A 16,620-nucleotide genomic window follows, 5' to 3' on the forward strand; every position below is an offset into this window, starting at 1 on the left:
CCCCCCCCCTACTTTTATATATTGGAAATAAGAATACACTTTTTTTGGTTGATCTCCTTGCATGTCGGTGATCATTAGAGTTTTCACATATATAATAATTCAATTTCGTTTATTGCCCTACGATTTGAATTTGTTGTTGCTGATTTTGATTTGAGATTATACACATGTGGTCAAGCTTCTCATAGCCCTAACAACACTAATAAGTTTCAAGTAGATCTTGATTAGCCCTTCGCTTAATTTTTTTTTTGGTGGTTCTTGGGATGTCCTTGTTGAACATTTCTTAGAGCTTATAATCAATAATGTTAAAAAAAAAAATCAAAAGTTAGATTTTGATTTTATTAATTTTAAATGATAAAATTGAGAAAATTACATTGTTATGAATATACTAAAGTTAAAAACTTTTTTGTAAATAGCATGGTTTCTAATGAAGAAATTAAAAGTGGGTTATACTTAGTTCACCCTCTTGTCCATCTCCAAAATAATCTATTATCGATTACTATCATCTTCTTTTTTACCAATAATTGACTTTTTTTAATAGCCAACAAGTATACGATTTATATTAAACATCGTTCAAAGTATATTATTCACATTAAAACCACAATCAACATTAATAAAAAAATTAGAGAAAATTTATATAATTCACAATGGAAGAAAAAAAGAAGATAAACAACAAAAATAATTATTTTAGCCATTAAATGTCACCTAATGGGTAAATAGGATAGATGTCTACTAACTTATATGAATTTGTTTTTATATAAATTTCTTACTAAGAATATAATTTTTTATAATAACAACTATATGAAACTTAAAAGGAGAGTTGTGTACATATATGGAAATAGGTACTGAATTTGAGTTATTACACTAAATTAAAATTAAGACATACATTAAAACCGACTTAATATTATTAAAAGGGCACGCATATGCTAATTTGATGCTCACATGAATAAATAATTTTGCTATAATTTTAAAGATGTATAGTAATTATGAATTACAATTAAGAATATATATATATATATATATATATATATATTAATTTAAATTATTTAATTTAAACTTAAAAGTTGATATAAATATGGAGTTAAGTTAGACTTAGATTTGTATGTATATTTCCTTGCTATATAGATCTCGAGTTGAGATGAGATTAGACTTAGTGGGCTCCACAAGGATCCACCACAAAATTAACATTAAAGATTTATTTAATAAAGTAATTTCCACAAGTTTCTTTGAATGATCATAAACGTATCATGGAACAGATTGAATGATGGAAATCAGATTGAACAGGTAGTCATGCGGTGCCACATCTCCATCCACGATCTTCTGAGATAAAAAAAAAAAATCATCTTTTTACAGTAAACAGCTCAAATGGGTAGTAGTCATTGATTGGCTCTGAACACAAACAGTCAAAACGAGAGATTTTGATATGGAATGACTACTTTCTTTTTGCCAAATTTTTGTACAAGCATCGTGTTATTTTCTGTGTTTTTGAGCGTGATGAGCAAATTTGAAAGATTGCCGAACAATTTGCTTAAATATTTAAGAATATTTTTGAAACTTCAAAGTTTCATTTATAAAACTCGATTACAGCTGCTTCTTGTCTCTAAGAGCGAGAGACTTAGCACGGTTTAGTAGCTTGATCTGGGTTATATAGTTTGATGTATTTTCTGTCGTATTTAGAAAGAAAGAAATAAGTGAAAACTAAGAAGGAGAAGAAGAAGAAAATGGGTGAAACCTGGGGAGAAATTTTAGGAGAAAATCCCTATTTAAAGACAAGGTTGGTAACTTTCCCTCTCACATGCAAGCGCGCATCATACGTATAGAGGATCTGCTCTCCAATTTATGTCCTGATTCCCACCTTTGTCGCCCTTTCTTATCGTCTCTTCCGACAGGACGCAAATTACATGTTCTCCTGATTCCTCGTTGTTTTCTGTTTCCATGTGTTTTTTTTTTTTCCGTCTTCGTCTGAAGGCGCCACCACCCATCACCGTTTGCTGACTGTATTCGAGCTTCTGATTTTCTTCTGGTCCGTTGCGATTTCGGGCGCAGGGTGACAGACTTTGCATCCTCCAACTGCGCGGGAAGTTTGTTGAAGAACTGATGTTTGATTTTAATTTCCAAGACCGGAAGCTCAGATAAGGTAGACATGGGTGGTTCAAACTTGAAATGTGCTTCTCGGTTCTCCTTCCTTGTATAAAATTATTGGTTATGATTTATTTAGATGTCGAGTTTTTGTTTTCCTTTTTGAAAGGGCTCTTCTTCATTCCTTGATTGTGGCATTTGCGTTGACGTCAGTGGTATTCGTGGTTTTCTTCTGTCGTCTGTATTCCTTGGCTTTTATTTCGTTTTTGGTTGTTCCTATCTTGACGTCCGTTTTTAGAGCTCTAATGCCGCATGAGCTTTTTCGAGGGAACATAATCATGATTCTATTTGCCAATATTTGGTTTTGTCATCTATCCAGTAATCTAATCGTCGCTCATAAATATAAATTAATGAAGATGACCTTGGAAAGGGCTGGTGAAGCTATCCTACGAAGGGTTTAACTGGAAACGGATTTCATTGGTGATTTGATTCCTTCTTCTTGTGAAAGTCACCGTCGACCCCCTTCACTTGCTCAAGGAAATTCATACTTTCAGAGAAAAAGCAAATCTCATTATCTCACACAGTTTGATATTCAAATTTCAAATGGACAAAAGAAGTGCAAAGTGTAACCATATTACCAAAAGAAAAAGAAGACTTATTAGAATAACCTCAAAGTATCTCCTTTCTTAGTCGATAATTTGTTTCCTCTCCACCTTCATTTGTATTTTGTTGGAATTGGCTGCCTGTCTTTAATATTCACGTTGCGCCTTATCTAAAAAGTCAATCTTTTAGAGCAAATGGTTTCAATATGGTATCAGAGCAGGTATTCATATGTGGGCCTGCACCTAAAATTATCTACTTATAGAGCCACAAAAGAGGGCCTACACCTAAAACTATCCACTTGTAGAGCCACAAAAGAGGGCATACACCTAAACTGTCTACTCCTAAATTATCCACTTGTGGAGCCACAAAAGATGGTCTACATGTGAGATATTTCCCTTTTGTTATACGGGTTCATTACAGAAAGGCTAATGTCAAGAAAGCTTCATTTTCAACAAGAGCTGTTGACTTTACTGAGATAATTGATTGTTGTCACTTTTCTTTTTCAAGGAAACAACTATTAGGTTGGAAGTTGATGACCTTGGGTTTGTTAAATAGGGCAGTAGGCCAGATTTGACAGGATAGAGGAGTTATTTTTTTTTCTCTCTTAGAGTAAAATTGGAGTAGTATTTGGTTTTCTAATACCACATATAAGGGTTGTTCATATTCACTAATGGTTTGTAGTAAAGGTTGTGGAAGTTCCTATGTGGAAGTCAATGACTGAAACTGAGAACTACTATGCGGTAAGGCCAGAATGCGAAGATGATGTTCGGAAAAGCCGGTTCAAGCCCAGGGTAAGTTTCTTTGAACCAATTTTTTTATTTTCTCTTCTTATTGTATATTGAAAATTTAATATCTTGTAATGTTTGTTTAAATAATGCTAGGATATCTGTGAAGATCGTGGAAACGTTTGTGAGGTGCCACAAAAACTTCAACTCAATTAATAAATAAAGAAAATGAAATGATTTTATCTATCAATGGTGCAAAATGACAAACACTTCTAAGTTTGATTACTAGGGAAATAGACCTTCTTCACTTTACTATTTTTTTTGCTAAAATTTTCAACTATAGTTTGAGAAAAATGCACTTCAAGTATGATTTACCTAGAACATGTTGAATACAAATTTTGTTTTTATTATGTTATAGAAGTTGTTAATATTTTTCTGATAGTTAACAAAATCTTATGTATATATTGAATGGTGATGAATTTGATTAAAAGAGAGGCAAAAAACCCCCACAGAAAAAACCAGGAAAGGTGAGAGGAAAGATAAAACTACAAAAAAAGAACAATCAGCAAAAATAGAAAGAATCAATGAGAAGGGAGACATATCCACTAGAAGAAGTAGAAGGGTAACCCCTTCTTTAGCAAGGGTATCTGCCATTGAGTTTGCTGGGCAGGGAACATGTTCCAAAAGTTTGAGAGCCAGCGATGAGGCCACCAATCTGAAGGAAATGATAGCAAGTCTTTGTAAAGTTTTTGGCAGAACCATCTTGAAATAGGAGTTAAATGAATTTTGAAGATGGATTTTGCGAATCATAGGAAATTCATGTATTTCATGAAGTGTACTTTCTTCTTTAAATTGATTTTTATTTTGAGAGACCTTTAAGTCCCTGGTTTCTAATTCAATGCATATTAATGCAGTTGATTGATGGGTACCTATTCATACCTTGAAAATTACACTTAGAATTTGTGTGTAGGATAGTTAAGCTATCTGGTCTTAGTTTGAGTGCATATATCTTTAAGGTAAGTGAGCTATTTGGACTCAATTTAGTTGATAAGCTGTTCATATTGTTGAATCTTCTTATGTTACTGTTGGTTATCAAATTGATTCTTCAACAGCTTGTTTCCCCCTCTTTCTCTTTGTAGCCTGGCAAAACTCTCAGTGCAAGAAAGTGGCACTCGGCATTTTCTGTGGAAGGTCGTCTTGATATTGCGAAAGTGCTTAGTCGCATCCAGCGTGGGGTGAGGGACAAGTTTCTCATGTTATCTGCTCTTAAATTTCTCAACAAGGGGACATGTTTGTCCCACAAACACAAAAGGTCAATTAGGCCCAAACATCATTTATTGTGCACCACCCTTTTAAACAACCAAAACTTGCCCAGCGAAACTACAAGTGGTGCATGGATTTTATTCACATAATTCTTAGTTGATATATCTGTCCTTTGATCTTGTTGAAAAAAATGGGCTGAATTGAGGAGGAAGAAGCAACTCCAGGTTGGGGTGGTGCACCTCGTGTTAGCGCAAAAAATGAAAAACTTGGTTCTTTTACCATGTCTGTTTCCTTTGTAAACTTTGTAATTGCCGAAGATGTTGAAATTGGGATGTTCTTATTGTTCTAGGGTGTTCATCCATCAATAAAAGGGGCAGTTTGGGAATTTTTGCTGGGTTGTTATGATCCCAATAGCACTTTTGACCAAAGGGATCAACTGAGGCAAGAACGCAGGTAAAGGCCTGACCATTGTCATCTTGTAGATGTGCACGCTCATTTAACCATTTTTATTTCTACTTTTTTTTTGCTTCTATTTTGTTTTCTCTTTACCCTTATAATGTGAACTGTTTAAATATGTTGTTCTTCAAGTCCATACTATACTGGTGTTCAGATGAGCTCATCTCATATAGTTTCTACCCTTGGTGGAAGTCTATAAAAGACAATTTTTCCTTTAGAGTTACCTGTTTTTCCAGAAGAACATAATCCCCTTATTCTTTTCTGTCTTTTTGTTTTCTATTTCTTCCTGTACATATTAACCTGGCTGCCACTTTTAGCCTTTGCTACTTTATCTAGTAACATGAAAGGGCAAAGTTGCTATTTTACATCTTTTCCAGGTTTCCACAAAGCAATATGCATGAAAGTAGATGCTATCAGAGATTGGGTGGACTTAATTAGGTCAATTGAGTTAACTACGGGACCTCAATAATACTTGTCCAAGTCTTCAAGTCTTGAGGGTATCTTTATATGTTTATTCAGAAGTGACTTGGGGTATTTTTATGTTTATTCAGAAATAACTTGTCAGTTCTACATGATGATGATAGGGAGCAGTATGCAGAATGGAGGGCAGAGTGTCAGAAGATGGTTCCAACTATTGGCAGTGGTAAAATTATTACTAGTCCAATAATCACTGATGATGGCCAATCAATCCTGGATCAGGGAAGTGATTACCAATGGCAGGCAGTAACAGAAACAAAAAATGCTCCTGAGGACAAAAATGTCATTCAATGGAAACTACTTTTGCATCAAATTGGTAAATCTTTAGCTTATTAGTTGTGAATTGGTTTTCTTAGAGCGTGGCTAATTCCACTTGTATTTTCCATGCATGTTTGTCAGCCTATGATTTGTTAGATGTTACATCTGAGTGGAAATAGGAAAAGTGATTATAAAAAATATTTATTGTCTCTTTTTTTGTAATAGAAAAAGAAGAGAGAGAATAAATCTATTAAAAAAATAACTTGCCATGCAAGTAAAATGTTACACTTGCCAAGGTACAAGTAGAGTAAGCATTTTCCCTCTCTGCAAAAGTATAATTTTACCTGTATTTATTGTCTTATGTAAGCTACAGCTGAAATATTAAAACATTCCTCATTTATTGAATGCTTTTGGTTTTCCAACTATGAACACTGTTTTTTTCCCCTTTATACTTCTGGTTTTTACATTAATAACCAGTCAAAACTTTTCAGCGCCTAGACAGACCTGTATATATTAGTTTCCCACAGTATCTCCCCCCCTCTTTTCCAAAGTACCAACTATATTTCCTCATTCTGAGTGAAAAAACTTGTGCATTTTAGATGTTACTACTTTCCTTTTTTGGATAATTATGCTTATTATACTTTTTTCGAATGAGCTTGATGTTTAGGTCTAGATGTAGTTCGTACAGATCGAGCTCTAATCTTCTATGAGGACCCGGTGAATGATGCAAAACTTTGGAATATTCTGTCAGTTTATGCATGGAGAGACATTGACATTGGTTATTGTCAAGGTGGGTAGAGTTAATCTAAATCTACTATTTGTGGGAATGTCATCAGCCATGGTCAGTGTTCTTTTTTAATTTTATTGTTGCATCTGTTATTGTTGCTTTAATTGCAGGAATGAATGACATCTGCTCTCCGATGGTGATTCTTCTTGAAAATGAAGCAGATGCATACTGGTGTTTTTCACGTCTGATGCGTAGACTGGTACGATCTCTACTCTTTTACCCACTTTGAAGCTTCCATAAAAACGAGATGTAGTGATTGGGAATTATTTTTTCAGTTTTAAGTATTTAAGGCATCAGTGGTAAGAGTAGTGAATTTTTGCCCAATGTATCAATGTTGTAATGTTTAAAGGAGAAATTTTACCAGTCATCCCATGAGGTAATTTTTTTGTTGATTGCTGGGACCTTGTTTACTGTTCAACTTATTGAGTTATTCAAAATACCCATCTGATAAATGTTTACTCAGTACTTCGACCTGCAATGATGTTTGGTGTTAATTTGTTCGAGTACATTCTCTGTTGTTTTCTATTCCTAACATTTATTTTTGGTGTTTGAATTTGAAGCGAGAAAATTTCAGATGCACAACAAGTTCTACAGGAGTACAGTCACAGTTGGATTCTCTAGCTTCTATAATTAAAGCTCTTGATCCCAAGCTTCATCAACACCTCGGTATGAATAGCATTGAAAACAGTATTTCATATTATTTTCTTGGTAGATTTGCTTTGTAGGAATATTCAACTGAGCCTTTAGTTTAGATTTACTTTTATTGGTATTTTTTCGTCCCAAAGTTTGTAAAACTTTATCATGTGATTTACTTGTTGTCTATTGGATCACTTTTAGATGCCTTAAGGGCATTATTTATTGCATATCAATTCATTTTCTCCTACTAATATATTTGGCAACTAAGTTACACTCAGGATCGTTCCTTCTACTAATTTTTTTTTGAAATTGGCCTAGTTCCTTCTAGAAATTAGGAGACTTTCCTAGCTAATAACCATAAAATCTTTGCTGCCACAGATAATTGTTGGACTGCTCTTCCACAAAAACTCTTGAAAAATCTGATATTTGGGTGAAAAAGAAGAAAAATAAGAGAAGAAGAGCAGCAACTATTGCCTTGGAGTGCGTGCGTAAAAAGGACTCCTTTTCTTTTACTCAGGGTTTTAAGTGATTTTTACATGCCTCCGATCGCACTTGTCCCCTTTGAGGTGTGTGCGACGAAACAATCCAGCATATTCTTTTACATTGTGACTTTTCTTGGCAAGTCTGGATGAAGATATTTCAGAAGATTGGTCTCCAAATGGGGCTGCATTAGGACCTTTTCGGAACCGTTGAAACGGTTATGGGGATATGCCTTTCTGAGTTGGGTTAGATAATTCTCTTGGCATGCCTTGCGCATGTCCCATGGTGTATATGGCTCGAGCGAAACAACCGGAGATTCAACTCCAAGACTAGCAACCCGGATAATATAGCTTCTTAGGCAGTAGGCCTTATCTCAAGTTGGTTACATTCTAGGAAGGAGTTTGCTTATTTGTCGGGTGCCATCCTTTGAGAAAATTGGGGCTTGATTGCGCACGTGGCGGGCCCCTGTAAGAAACCGGTTATGGCCACCTGGGATCCTCCCCCTTATGACTACACCAAACTCAATTTTGACGGCAGTGCTTTAGGTTGTCCTGGGCCGACTGGAGCTAGTGGTGTTTTTAGAGACAACAGTGGAGACCCTATTCTATCCTATGCAGGGCCGGTGGGAATTACTGATTCAAAAACTGCTGAAGTGGGTGCTCTTCTATTCGGCCTCCAAATCTTTAAAGAGCGGCTTCATGGCAAGCTGATTATCGAAGGCGACTCAAAGACTCATCAGTTGGTGTTCAAAAGATAGCTACCCTCCTTGGCGCCACTGGCCAATCATTGATTGGATTGCTGACATTGTATCATTCATTCATTGTAATTGGAACCTTGTTCCTAGATCAGCCAATTCTTTGGCTGATAAATTGGCTAAATTAAGAACCTTCCAGCAATTTCTTATTGTTTGGGAAGACTTCCCCTCTTGTAATCTGCTAGTTTGAGCTCTCATAATAAAATTCAGCATCATTTAAAAAAGAAGAAGTGATTTTTACATAAAAAATAGAAATACCCCTCAAAATATAAACGTACATATCTCCTAAAATACACCTCTAAAATGAATGAAAATTGAACCATAGGCATATGAAGAGATTGCTTACCTAACAGAAATCATATAAGAAAAATATAATATATAAAATGACTAAAATACCCTTGAGCTAATATTTTAACACTCCCCCTCTAGCTGGAAAGTAGATATCAAATAACCCCAGCTAGTCACAGAAGGATACATGTTCGTGTCTTCCCAATGGCTTGGTAACGCATCCCCCAACTAGTCTGAAGACTTCACGTATGGAGTTACCACTTTTCCTTGCATAACTGCATCTCTAATAAAATGGCAATCAACCTCTATACGTTTACTTCTCTCGTGGAATACAAGGTTGCTTGCAATAAAGATAACCTCCTGATTATCACACTTTATGACCATAGGACCTGTAACTAGAAACCTAATTCAAGAAGAACAAATTTAATCCACATAAGCTCACTAATCATGTGAGCTACTGCTCAATATTGGGCTTCTAGTAGGCTTCTGTACTAGATCTAACCATAACTGTCTGTTTTTTACTTTCTAGCTTATCAAGTTACATCCAACAAAACAATAGTAGCTTTATGTAGACTGTCATCCATCTTACACCCAACATAATCAGCTTTAGAATATCCAAGTACATCAATTTGTTCATTCCGAGTATACAACAAACCTTTTCTAGGTGCATCCTTCAAATACTTTAAAATCCACTGAGCAGCTTCTAAATGTGCTTTACGCGGATTTTCCAAGAACTGGTTCACGTTTTCCTATGCAAATGAAATATCTGACTTTGTGACTGTAGCATAAATCCATTTACCTACCAAGCGTCGTTATTGAGTTTTGTCCTATAGAGCAAGACCTTGTGTGTCATGAAGATTATGGTTGACTTTTATGAGAGTATTTACCGGTTTGGCACCCAACAAACCATACTCCTGTAGCATATCTAATATATATTTCCTCTAGGAGAGAACAATACCTTGTTTGCTATAGGCAACTTCAATGCCAAGAAAGTGCCCTAGTATGTCGTCTGAAAATATGTGTCCAAGTACTGTTTAACTTCGGTAATGCCTTCAAGATACCAGAGAGTACAATATTATCTACATAGACCACCAAACTACACCAGTCTTCCTCTTAAGTATGAATATAGTGTTAAAATACAAGTCCAAAAGTATTTTGGTCATTTTTTATACTTTCCACTGTACACTTTTCTCTTATAGTATGACTATTAGATAGAGAATGTCTTATTTTATCTCCAGTTAAATTTTCATTCAATTTAGACATGTATCTTAGGAGATGTAATTTTGAGTATTGAGGGGCATGTTTGTCCTTTTGTAAATTTTCATTGAAACCCTGATTATAAAGAAGCTGGAAGGGCCTTTCTGGCTTAGATTCCAAGGCAACAAAGCTGCTCCTTTTCCAAAACTCTTTTTCCTCTTCTATTTTTCTACCCAAATCACATATTTTTCATGGTATTAGAACAGTAACGCAAGTCTTGGGCAGATTTATTTTGATTTTGTGGATCTTCTCTCCATTTTCAACAATCTCCTTCTAGGTTTTTCCAAGATTTCTAGACTAGTAGGGTAAAAATTCCATTTTTTTCCTTGTTTCTGCCTATCTTAGCCTATTGGCTAATGATTACTACTATTTGATTGATTGTTGAGATTTAGAAGTGTTTGATGATCCAAATTTGAGTAAATTTCTCAAATCTACTTGTGTTATCATCTCTATAGCTTGCGTCATCCTGGTTTCTTGCAATTAGGTAATTCTTTCATCGATTTATGGTCTCAATTGCTCAAATTGATCACTATTTGTTCGAAATTGAATGAATTGGGTACTGAATTGCCCTAATTGAATTCAGTGTGGGGCCACTGGACTGCCCAAGCATAGAAATTTGGGGAAAGTGTTTCACTTTGGTTAATTGATGCTCTAGTGTTTTGAATTATGGTGTTGAGTGATATTTAATGGTTGATTCCAGCACACAGGTTGTTGTCCAGAGGACTGTTGAGAACTTAGATGTGAAATTCTCTCAGTCTATTCAGATAACTACGATCCAGTTGAATAAATCGAATTATGTAAATTGGTCTAGATCAATTTTGATGTATTTGAGGATCAGAAGAATGACAAAATATATAACTGATGATCCCTCAGTGCCTGTCACTGAAGATTGGGTTGCAAAAGATAATTTAGTAATTACTTGGTTGGTCAACAGTATGGAATCCAGATTTAGTGACAAGATTTTGAGTTGCAGTACTGCTAAGGCAATGTGGACTATCTTTGCTTCGATTTTGTCTCAAGAAAGTAATTTGTCAATGATCTATGAATTATATGTGAAGTTCTTTAATATGAAGCGTGGAGGTAGATCAATGACATATTATTTCACTGAGATGAGGGGAGTACTACAAGAAATTAGTACATTCCATCTTTTTACTACGAATGTTGAAGACATTCGTAAGAAAGAAAATCAGATTCAAGTAGCCCAGTTTTTTTATGGTTTGGGGCATGAGTATGATGCTATTAGAGCGCAGCCGTTAGTGAATGAGGATGTGACCACCCTTGAGCAAGCCTTTAACAAAGTTCTTTGAGCCGAAGGTGCAGTTTAAGAATGAGTCAGGTAGAGCTATCTCAGAAGCATTTGCTCTTAACCTTTAGTCTTCTACTTGTAAGCCTAATGGCCAGTTTCATGGTGGTAATAATAGAGGTAGAGGTTGCTCTTACTCTACCCGTGGTCGTGGCCGAAATGATCGGGGGATCAGAAATGTGTTCATTGTGGTAGGACTAATCATATTTCTGAGAAATGCTGGGAAAAATTTTGTAAGCCTACTTGGGTCAACTCTATAGTCACAAATAAGGATGTTTCCTCGCATACTGGATCCTATGAAGAAATTCAACAGTTATTATAGCGTCTGGGTCAACTAACTGCTTCATCTAATGCTTCTCAGACTATTAAGACTCTTCCTTCCTCAACGAGTGCCACGATGGCTAGTATAGGTATGAATACATTGAATGTGTCTTATTCCCTTCATTGATTTAGGAGCCTCTACCCGCATATCAGGTATGCCCTCCCAATTTCAGTCCATTAGTCCATTTCATTCATATCATCGAGTTACTTTAGCTGATGGATCCACCTCTCTCATACAGGGGGAGGGTACAGTTCACACTACTCCACAAATATCCTTAGATTTTGTTTTATTTGTACCAAAGTTTCTAGTTAATCTCTTGTCTGTGAGTTATATAACTAAATCTTTAAACTGTTGAATAACTTTTTATCCTACTTATTGTGTTTTCTAGGACTTGCAGACGAAGAGGACGATTGGTTCAGGACATGAGAAGGGAGGGCTCTACATGCTGGATGATGTATCCGTTTCTCGAGCCGTAACTTTCACTACTGTAGATTCTTCTTACTTGTGGCATCTGTGCTTGAGACATCCCTCCCAACTAAGTTGCGTCAGTCTTTTCCTTCTTTGCCAGTCGATATTTCATTTGATTGTGAATCCTATCAGTTGGAAAAACATCGTCGCTCCAGTTTCCATGCTAGTTCTAGTCCAAGCACCAAGTTATTTTGAATTAGTCCACTTTGATGTATGGGGTCCATGTCGGGTTCCTAGCACATTTGGTTTTATGTATTTTATGTCGTTCATTGATGATTTCAGTAGTCACTTGGGCGTATCTCCTACGGGAAAAGTCAGAAATATTTGATGTATTCCTTAATTTTTTCAATGAAATAAAAAATCAATTTGGTGCATATGTTCATGTGCTTCGTACTAGCAATAGTTTGGAATATCTTATGTTAGGAATTAGATGCCTAACGAGAGCAATAATAATCGCAGAAGAAGAAATAATCAAGCGCAAAAACACAAGATTTATACAGGTTCACCTCAAGGTGAAACTACGTCCTGTCTTTCGTTGCTACAATAATTCACTATGATGATGAAGTAATTTACAAGAGAAATTTCACACACTCAAGTGTTTTTCTTTAACCTCTTTCTACAACAATTGATGATCCTCGATGATAACCCTAATAGCAGCGCCCTCAAATATAAAGAGAAAACTAGGGCATCCAAAATATAAGTGTGAAATCCCCAAACTACCCTTAATGAAACTAAAATCAAGATATCACGGACCTTTCGGGGGCTCCACACGGTGACCTTACCTCGAAGGTCGATCCGTGTGCCAACTCTGCGTAAGGCGTTACTTAGACTTTACAACTTAACATCTTAACCATAAATTTTCAGTATTTTGTGCTTCTCATGGTATTAACCATCAAACGTCATGTCCTTATATACCACAACAAGATGGGGTGGCTGAAAAACTAGACATCTCTTTGAGGTTACAAGGACACTATTGTTGCATAAGAATGTTCCTAAATCTTTTTGGGGAGATGTTGTTTTAGCTTTGAGCTACTTGGTTAATCGTATGCCCTCATCTGTTTTGAGTGGTCAACTTCCTCTTCAAGTTTTAAAGCCCAATTGTAAATTGTTTGATCTGGCTCATGGTATTTTTGGATGTACTTGTTTTGTTCATATGTTTGGAACTTCGGTTGATAAGTTGTCACCTTGATCTATTAAATGTGTTTTTCTAGGGTATTCTCATCGACAAAAGGGTATAAATGTTATGATCCTATTCTACGGAAGACATATCTGTCAGCTGATGTGACCTTCTTTGAACATACTCCATATTTTTTCTCATCTACTGAGCTTCCTGTATCACCCGAATCTCCTTCAGACAATCATGTTCCTGTTGCAATTTTGGATATTATCAGTTTCATTGAGTTCTTCATTGCCTCTACGCGTTTACAACTATCGCTCTCATGCTCCTGCAATACCTCCAACATTTTTTTTTTTTTATGAAATGTGGTTTTATTAAGAGAGCAAAAAGAAGCTAACTCCTGACAACAAGAGATTGCAAGGAGGCTCCTTGCTTGACTAAAGCATCAGCCACAAAATTCACTGATCTTGGAATGATAGACCAAAAACAATCAAGAAGATTAACAATATCCAAATTTTCAAAAACGGCATCCCAATGGTGTCACGGAGGTGAAGAGGCATTCTGGCACCAATCGATCGCCACCTTAGAGTCTCCCTCAATCAGAATTGGTTCAGAGCAATGATCGCGAAAAACACGAAGCCCATTAAGAAGACTTTAAAGCTCAGCTATCGTGGAGTCTGCAATATCGAGAGGCCCGGAGAAGGAGACGATCTGGTTCCCAAAAGAATCACGAATCACGCCACAGAAACCGGCTAAGCCAGGATTACCAAGAGAAGATCCATCAAAATTCAACTTAAGGACTCTAGCAGGAGGCGGGGTCCATTCACAGATGATAGGGGGCTTCGAAGAGATGTGGAGCTGGGCTAGGCTCCTCCAATTATTTATGATAGATGATCCCAATATTGCCTGAGATGGTTTCAATGACTCTATCTTGAGTACTGAATTTGGCACTGAATATTCTTTGATTGCGCTCCAGCCAGAGACCCCAGGGGATGAATGCGAATAAAGCAGAGATCATCAATATTCCAAGACCGGGGATAGGATTCCCGACAAGCATTCGGTAGGTGGCAGCCAAGTCCTCAGGGATGCAGAGATGGAGCCCAATTTTGCTAAGAATTGATGTCCAAATCCCCCAAGAGAAAGGGCACAAAAGAAGCAGGTGGTCAACAGTTTCTTCATTTGCATTGCAGAAAGGGCAAATGGGGTCAACTCCAAGTTGGCCACGAATTTTGAGGTTGCTAGCAAAGAGAATCTTGTTGCTGCATGCACTCCATATGAAGAATTTTATTTTTGGGGGGGCATTGAGACACCATGTGAATTCCACTACATGCTTGGGACCACGAGTGAACCCTCCTCGAATAGCAAAATAAGTGGAAGAGACTGAGAAAGAGCCACTTTTATTTGGCCACCAGATTAATTTATCTGATTTGTTAGCTTGAATTCTGGTTGGCTGCAAAGCGTCCAACAGGCGACTTGACTTCAAGACCTTCTAGCTCAGATAGGCCACGAAGGCTGAATGTTCCATCCCCCATTATCAGCGACTTCAGCAATGGTACTATTCCTCAATCTTGAAATTCTGAAGAGGCTAGGAAAGGTGTTATGAAGAGGCATATCACCCAACCGCTAGTCTTACCAGAATCTGATATGATGGTCATCACCCACATAGAATTGGACTGCCGCTGAGAAAGTAGGAGTAAAGAGATAGAGTGACCCCCATATAAGAGATAAATTCCTTTTGTTTTCCCCTTCAATCTACCAATTTGAAGAAATGCCGAGCTTTGAAAGCACTATATTTTTCCAGAGGTTTGGAACAGATGAGTTGAGTCTCCAAATCCATTTAAGGAGCAAGGCTTGATTCATGTCTTTGGAGAGCCTGATTCCGAGACCTCCAAAGCTCTTCGAGAGGCAGACTTCCTCCCAACTGACCAAATGGTACTTGAAATCAGGGCTGATTCCTCTCCAAAGAAATCGCTTCTTCATTTTATCAAGCTGCTGACAAACAGAAGTTGGGCAAGGCATGAAGGATAGATAATGGTTTGGAATGCCAGCGATACATGATTTCAAAAGAGTCAACCTTCCTGCCTTGCTAAGCAAACCTCCCTTCCATGATGCAAGTCGCAATTCCATCTTGAAAATACGACGAGTGAACAGAAGAAGGCTAAGATAAATACTAGGGGTAGATGAGATTATGCAACCAAGCACTTCCACCATTTAAGAGAGAGAGTTTGGGTTGATATTGAACCCAATCAAGGAAGTTTCCTCCAATTGACTTTCTAACCTGAGCAGATTTCGAAGAGCCCCAAAATTGTCTTTACTTTTTTTATGTTGTCCATTGTTCCTGCTCCAAAGATCAAAGTGTCATCCGCATATTGAAGCACCGGTTTATTGAAAGCCGAGGAGTTGCTGGTTGGATGTAGCCATCCACATTCTTTGGCCGAAAATAGCATAGCAGATAGGAATTCCGCCACAATGTTGGAGAGAAGAGGGCAAAGAGGATCTCCCTGTCTTAAACCTCTAGATCCATTGAAGCATCCATAGACTGTACCATTTAAGACAAGAGAGTACGAAGCAGAGAACAGACAACTCCTAATCCAAAATCTCCAACGATCTCCGAAGCCCATCCTAATGCAATACTTCCAACAGTTACCTCTATAGAGTTCTCTTCTCATGATCCACTAGCTTCCTCATTGCCTGCAGATCCTATTGTCTTTGATTTTTTGACGGGCCTACCTATTAGTCTACGAAAAGGTAAACGATCTTGTACTTCTCATCTGATAGCCAAAATGTGTCTTGAGTTTTTGTCCCCATCCTTTAAATCTTTTGTTATGTCATTGTCTACTTCCCATATACCTCGTTCAGTGTTGGAAGCCTTGTGCTCTCCAGAATGCAAACAAGCTTTGGATGATGAGATGAGTGCTTTGATGTCTTGGGGAACATACGTCTGTGGAATTTAGGATCTCATTAAAGGAACTTTAGATCAACGAGGAAGAGGAAGAAGAAGAGAGAAAGATAGGAGAAAAAGGACGTGGAAGGAGAGAGTTTGGATTAAGGGAAAAGAGGTTTGCGTCAAAGTGAAAATGAGGGTTGGACGAATTTGTGGAAAGAGAGGAGAGTGCTTCAATGCTCTACCTCTTAGCTAATGCCTTTATTTATATTCTTTACAATATCCTTAGGGCTACAAATTGTTGAAATAAAAGACATAAAAAGAACACATATTTACACCTCTATGCCATCTTTAAGTGAAGTATCATAATTCACACATGTGCAACTCCTTTGACGTGTGAGTTTCTTGCCTTGAGCTTGTGGGCTTGAGCCTATCTTCTAACACTCCCCCTCGAGTTGGAGGAGAA

The 16,620-nt window shown here is 37.0% G+C and overlaps 1 protein-coding gene across 4 annotated transcripts in view; it reads left to right on the top strand.

The window, feature by feature from the left end:
- Window positions 1–1,722: 1,722 nt before the first annotated feature.
- LOC137962540 (rab GTPase-activating protein 22-like) overlaps window positions 1,723–16,620 on the top strand; it is a 32,159-nt gene continuing 17,261 nt past the window's right edge. For 2 of the 4 annotated variants that reach the window (XM_068809459.1, XM_068809456.1), the window contains exons 1-8: window positions 1,847–2,134; window positions 3,366–3,470; window positions 4,544–4,639; window positions 5,017–5,120; window positions 5,708–5,916; window positions 6,526–6,648; window positions 6,756–6,844; window positions 7,206–7,311. In XM_068809459.1, coding sequence (XP_068665560.1) covers window positions 3,381–3,470; window positions 4,544–4,639; window positions 5,017–5,120; window positions 5,708–5,916; window positions 6,526–6,648; window positions 6,756–6,844; window positions 7,206–7,311 — 817 coding nt within the window. In that variant the 5' untranslated portion in view covers window positions 1,847–2,134; window positions 3,366–3,380. Of the gene's footprint in view, window positions 1,772–1,846; window positions 2,135–3,360; window positions 3,471–4,543; window positions 4,640–5,016; window positions 5,121–5,707; window positions 5,917–6,525; window positions 6,649–6,755; window positions 6,845–7,205; window positions 7,312–16,620 lie in introns of those variants that run through there. The other 2 variants (XM_068809458.1, XM_068809457.1) reach the window with 2 other exon arrangements.

The sequence above is a fragment of the Aristolochia californica genome, unplaced genomic scaffold (genome assembly GCF_029961685.1).
Source record: "Aristolochia californica isolate CCGP_79_NKW_82.1479 unplaced genomic scaffold, dmAriCali1.0.hap1 SCAF_4, whole genome shotgun sequence".
Classification (NCBI taxonomy): Eukaryota; Viridiplantae; Streptophyta; class Magnoliopsida; order Piperales; family Aristolochiaceae; genus Aristolochia; species Aristolochia californica.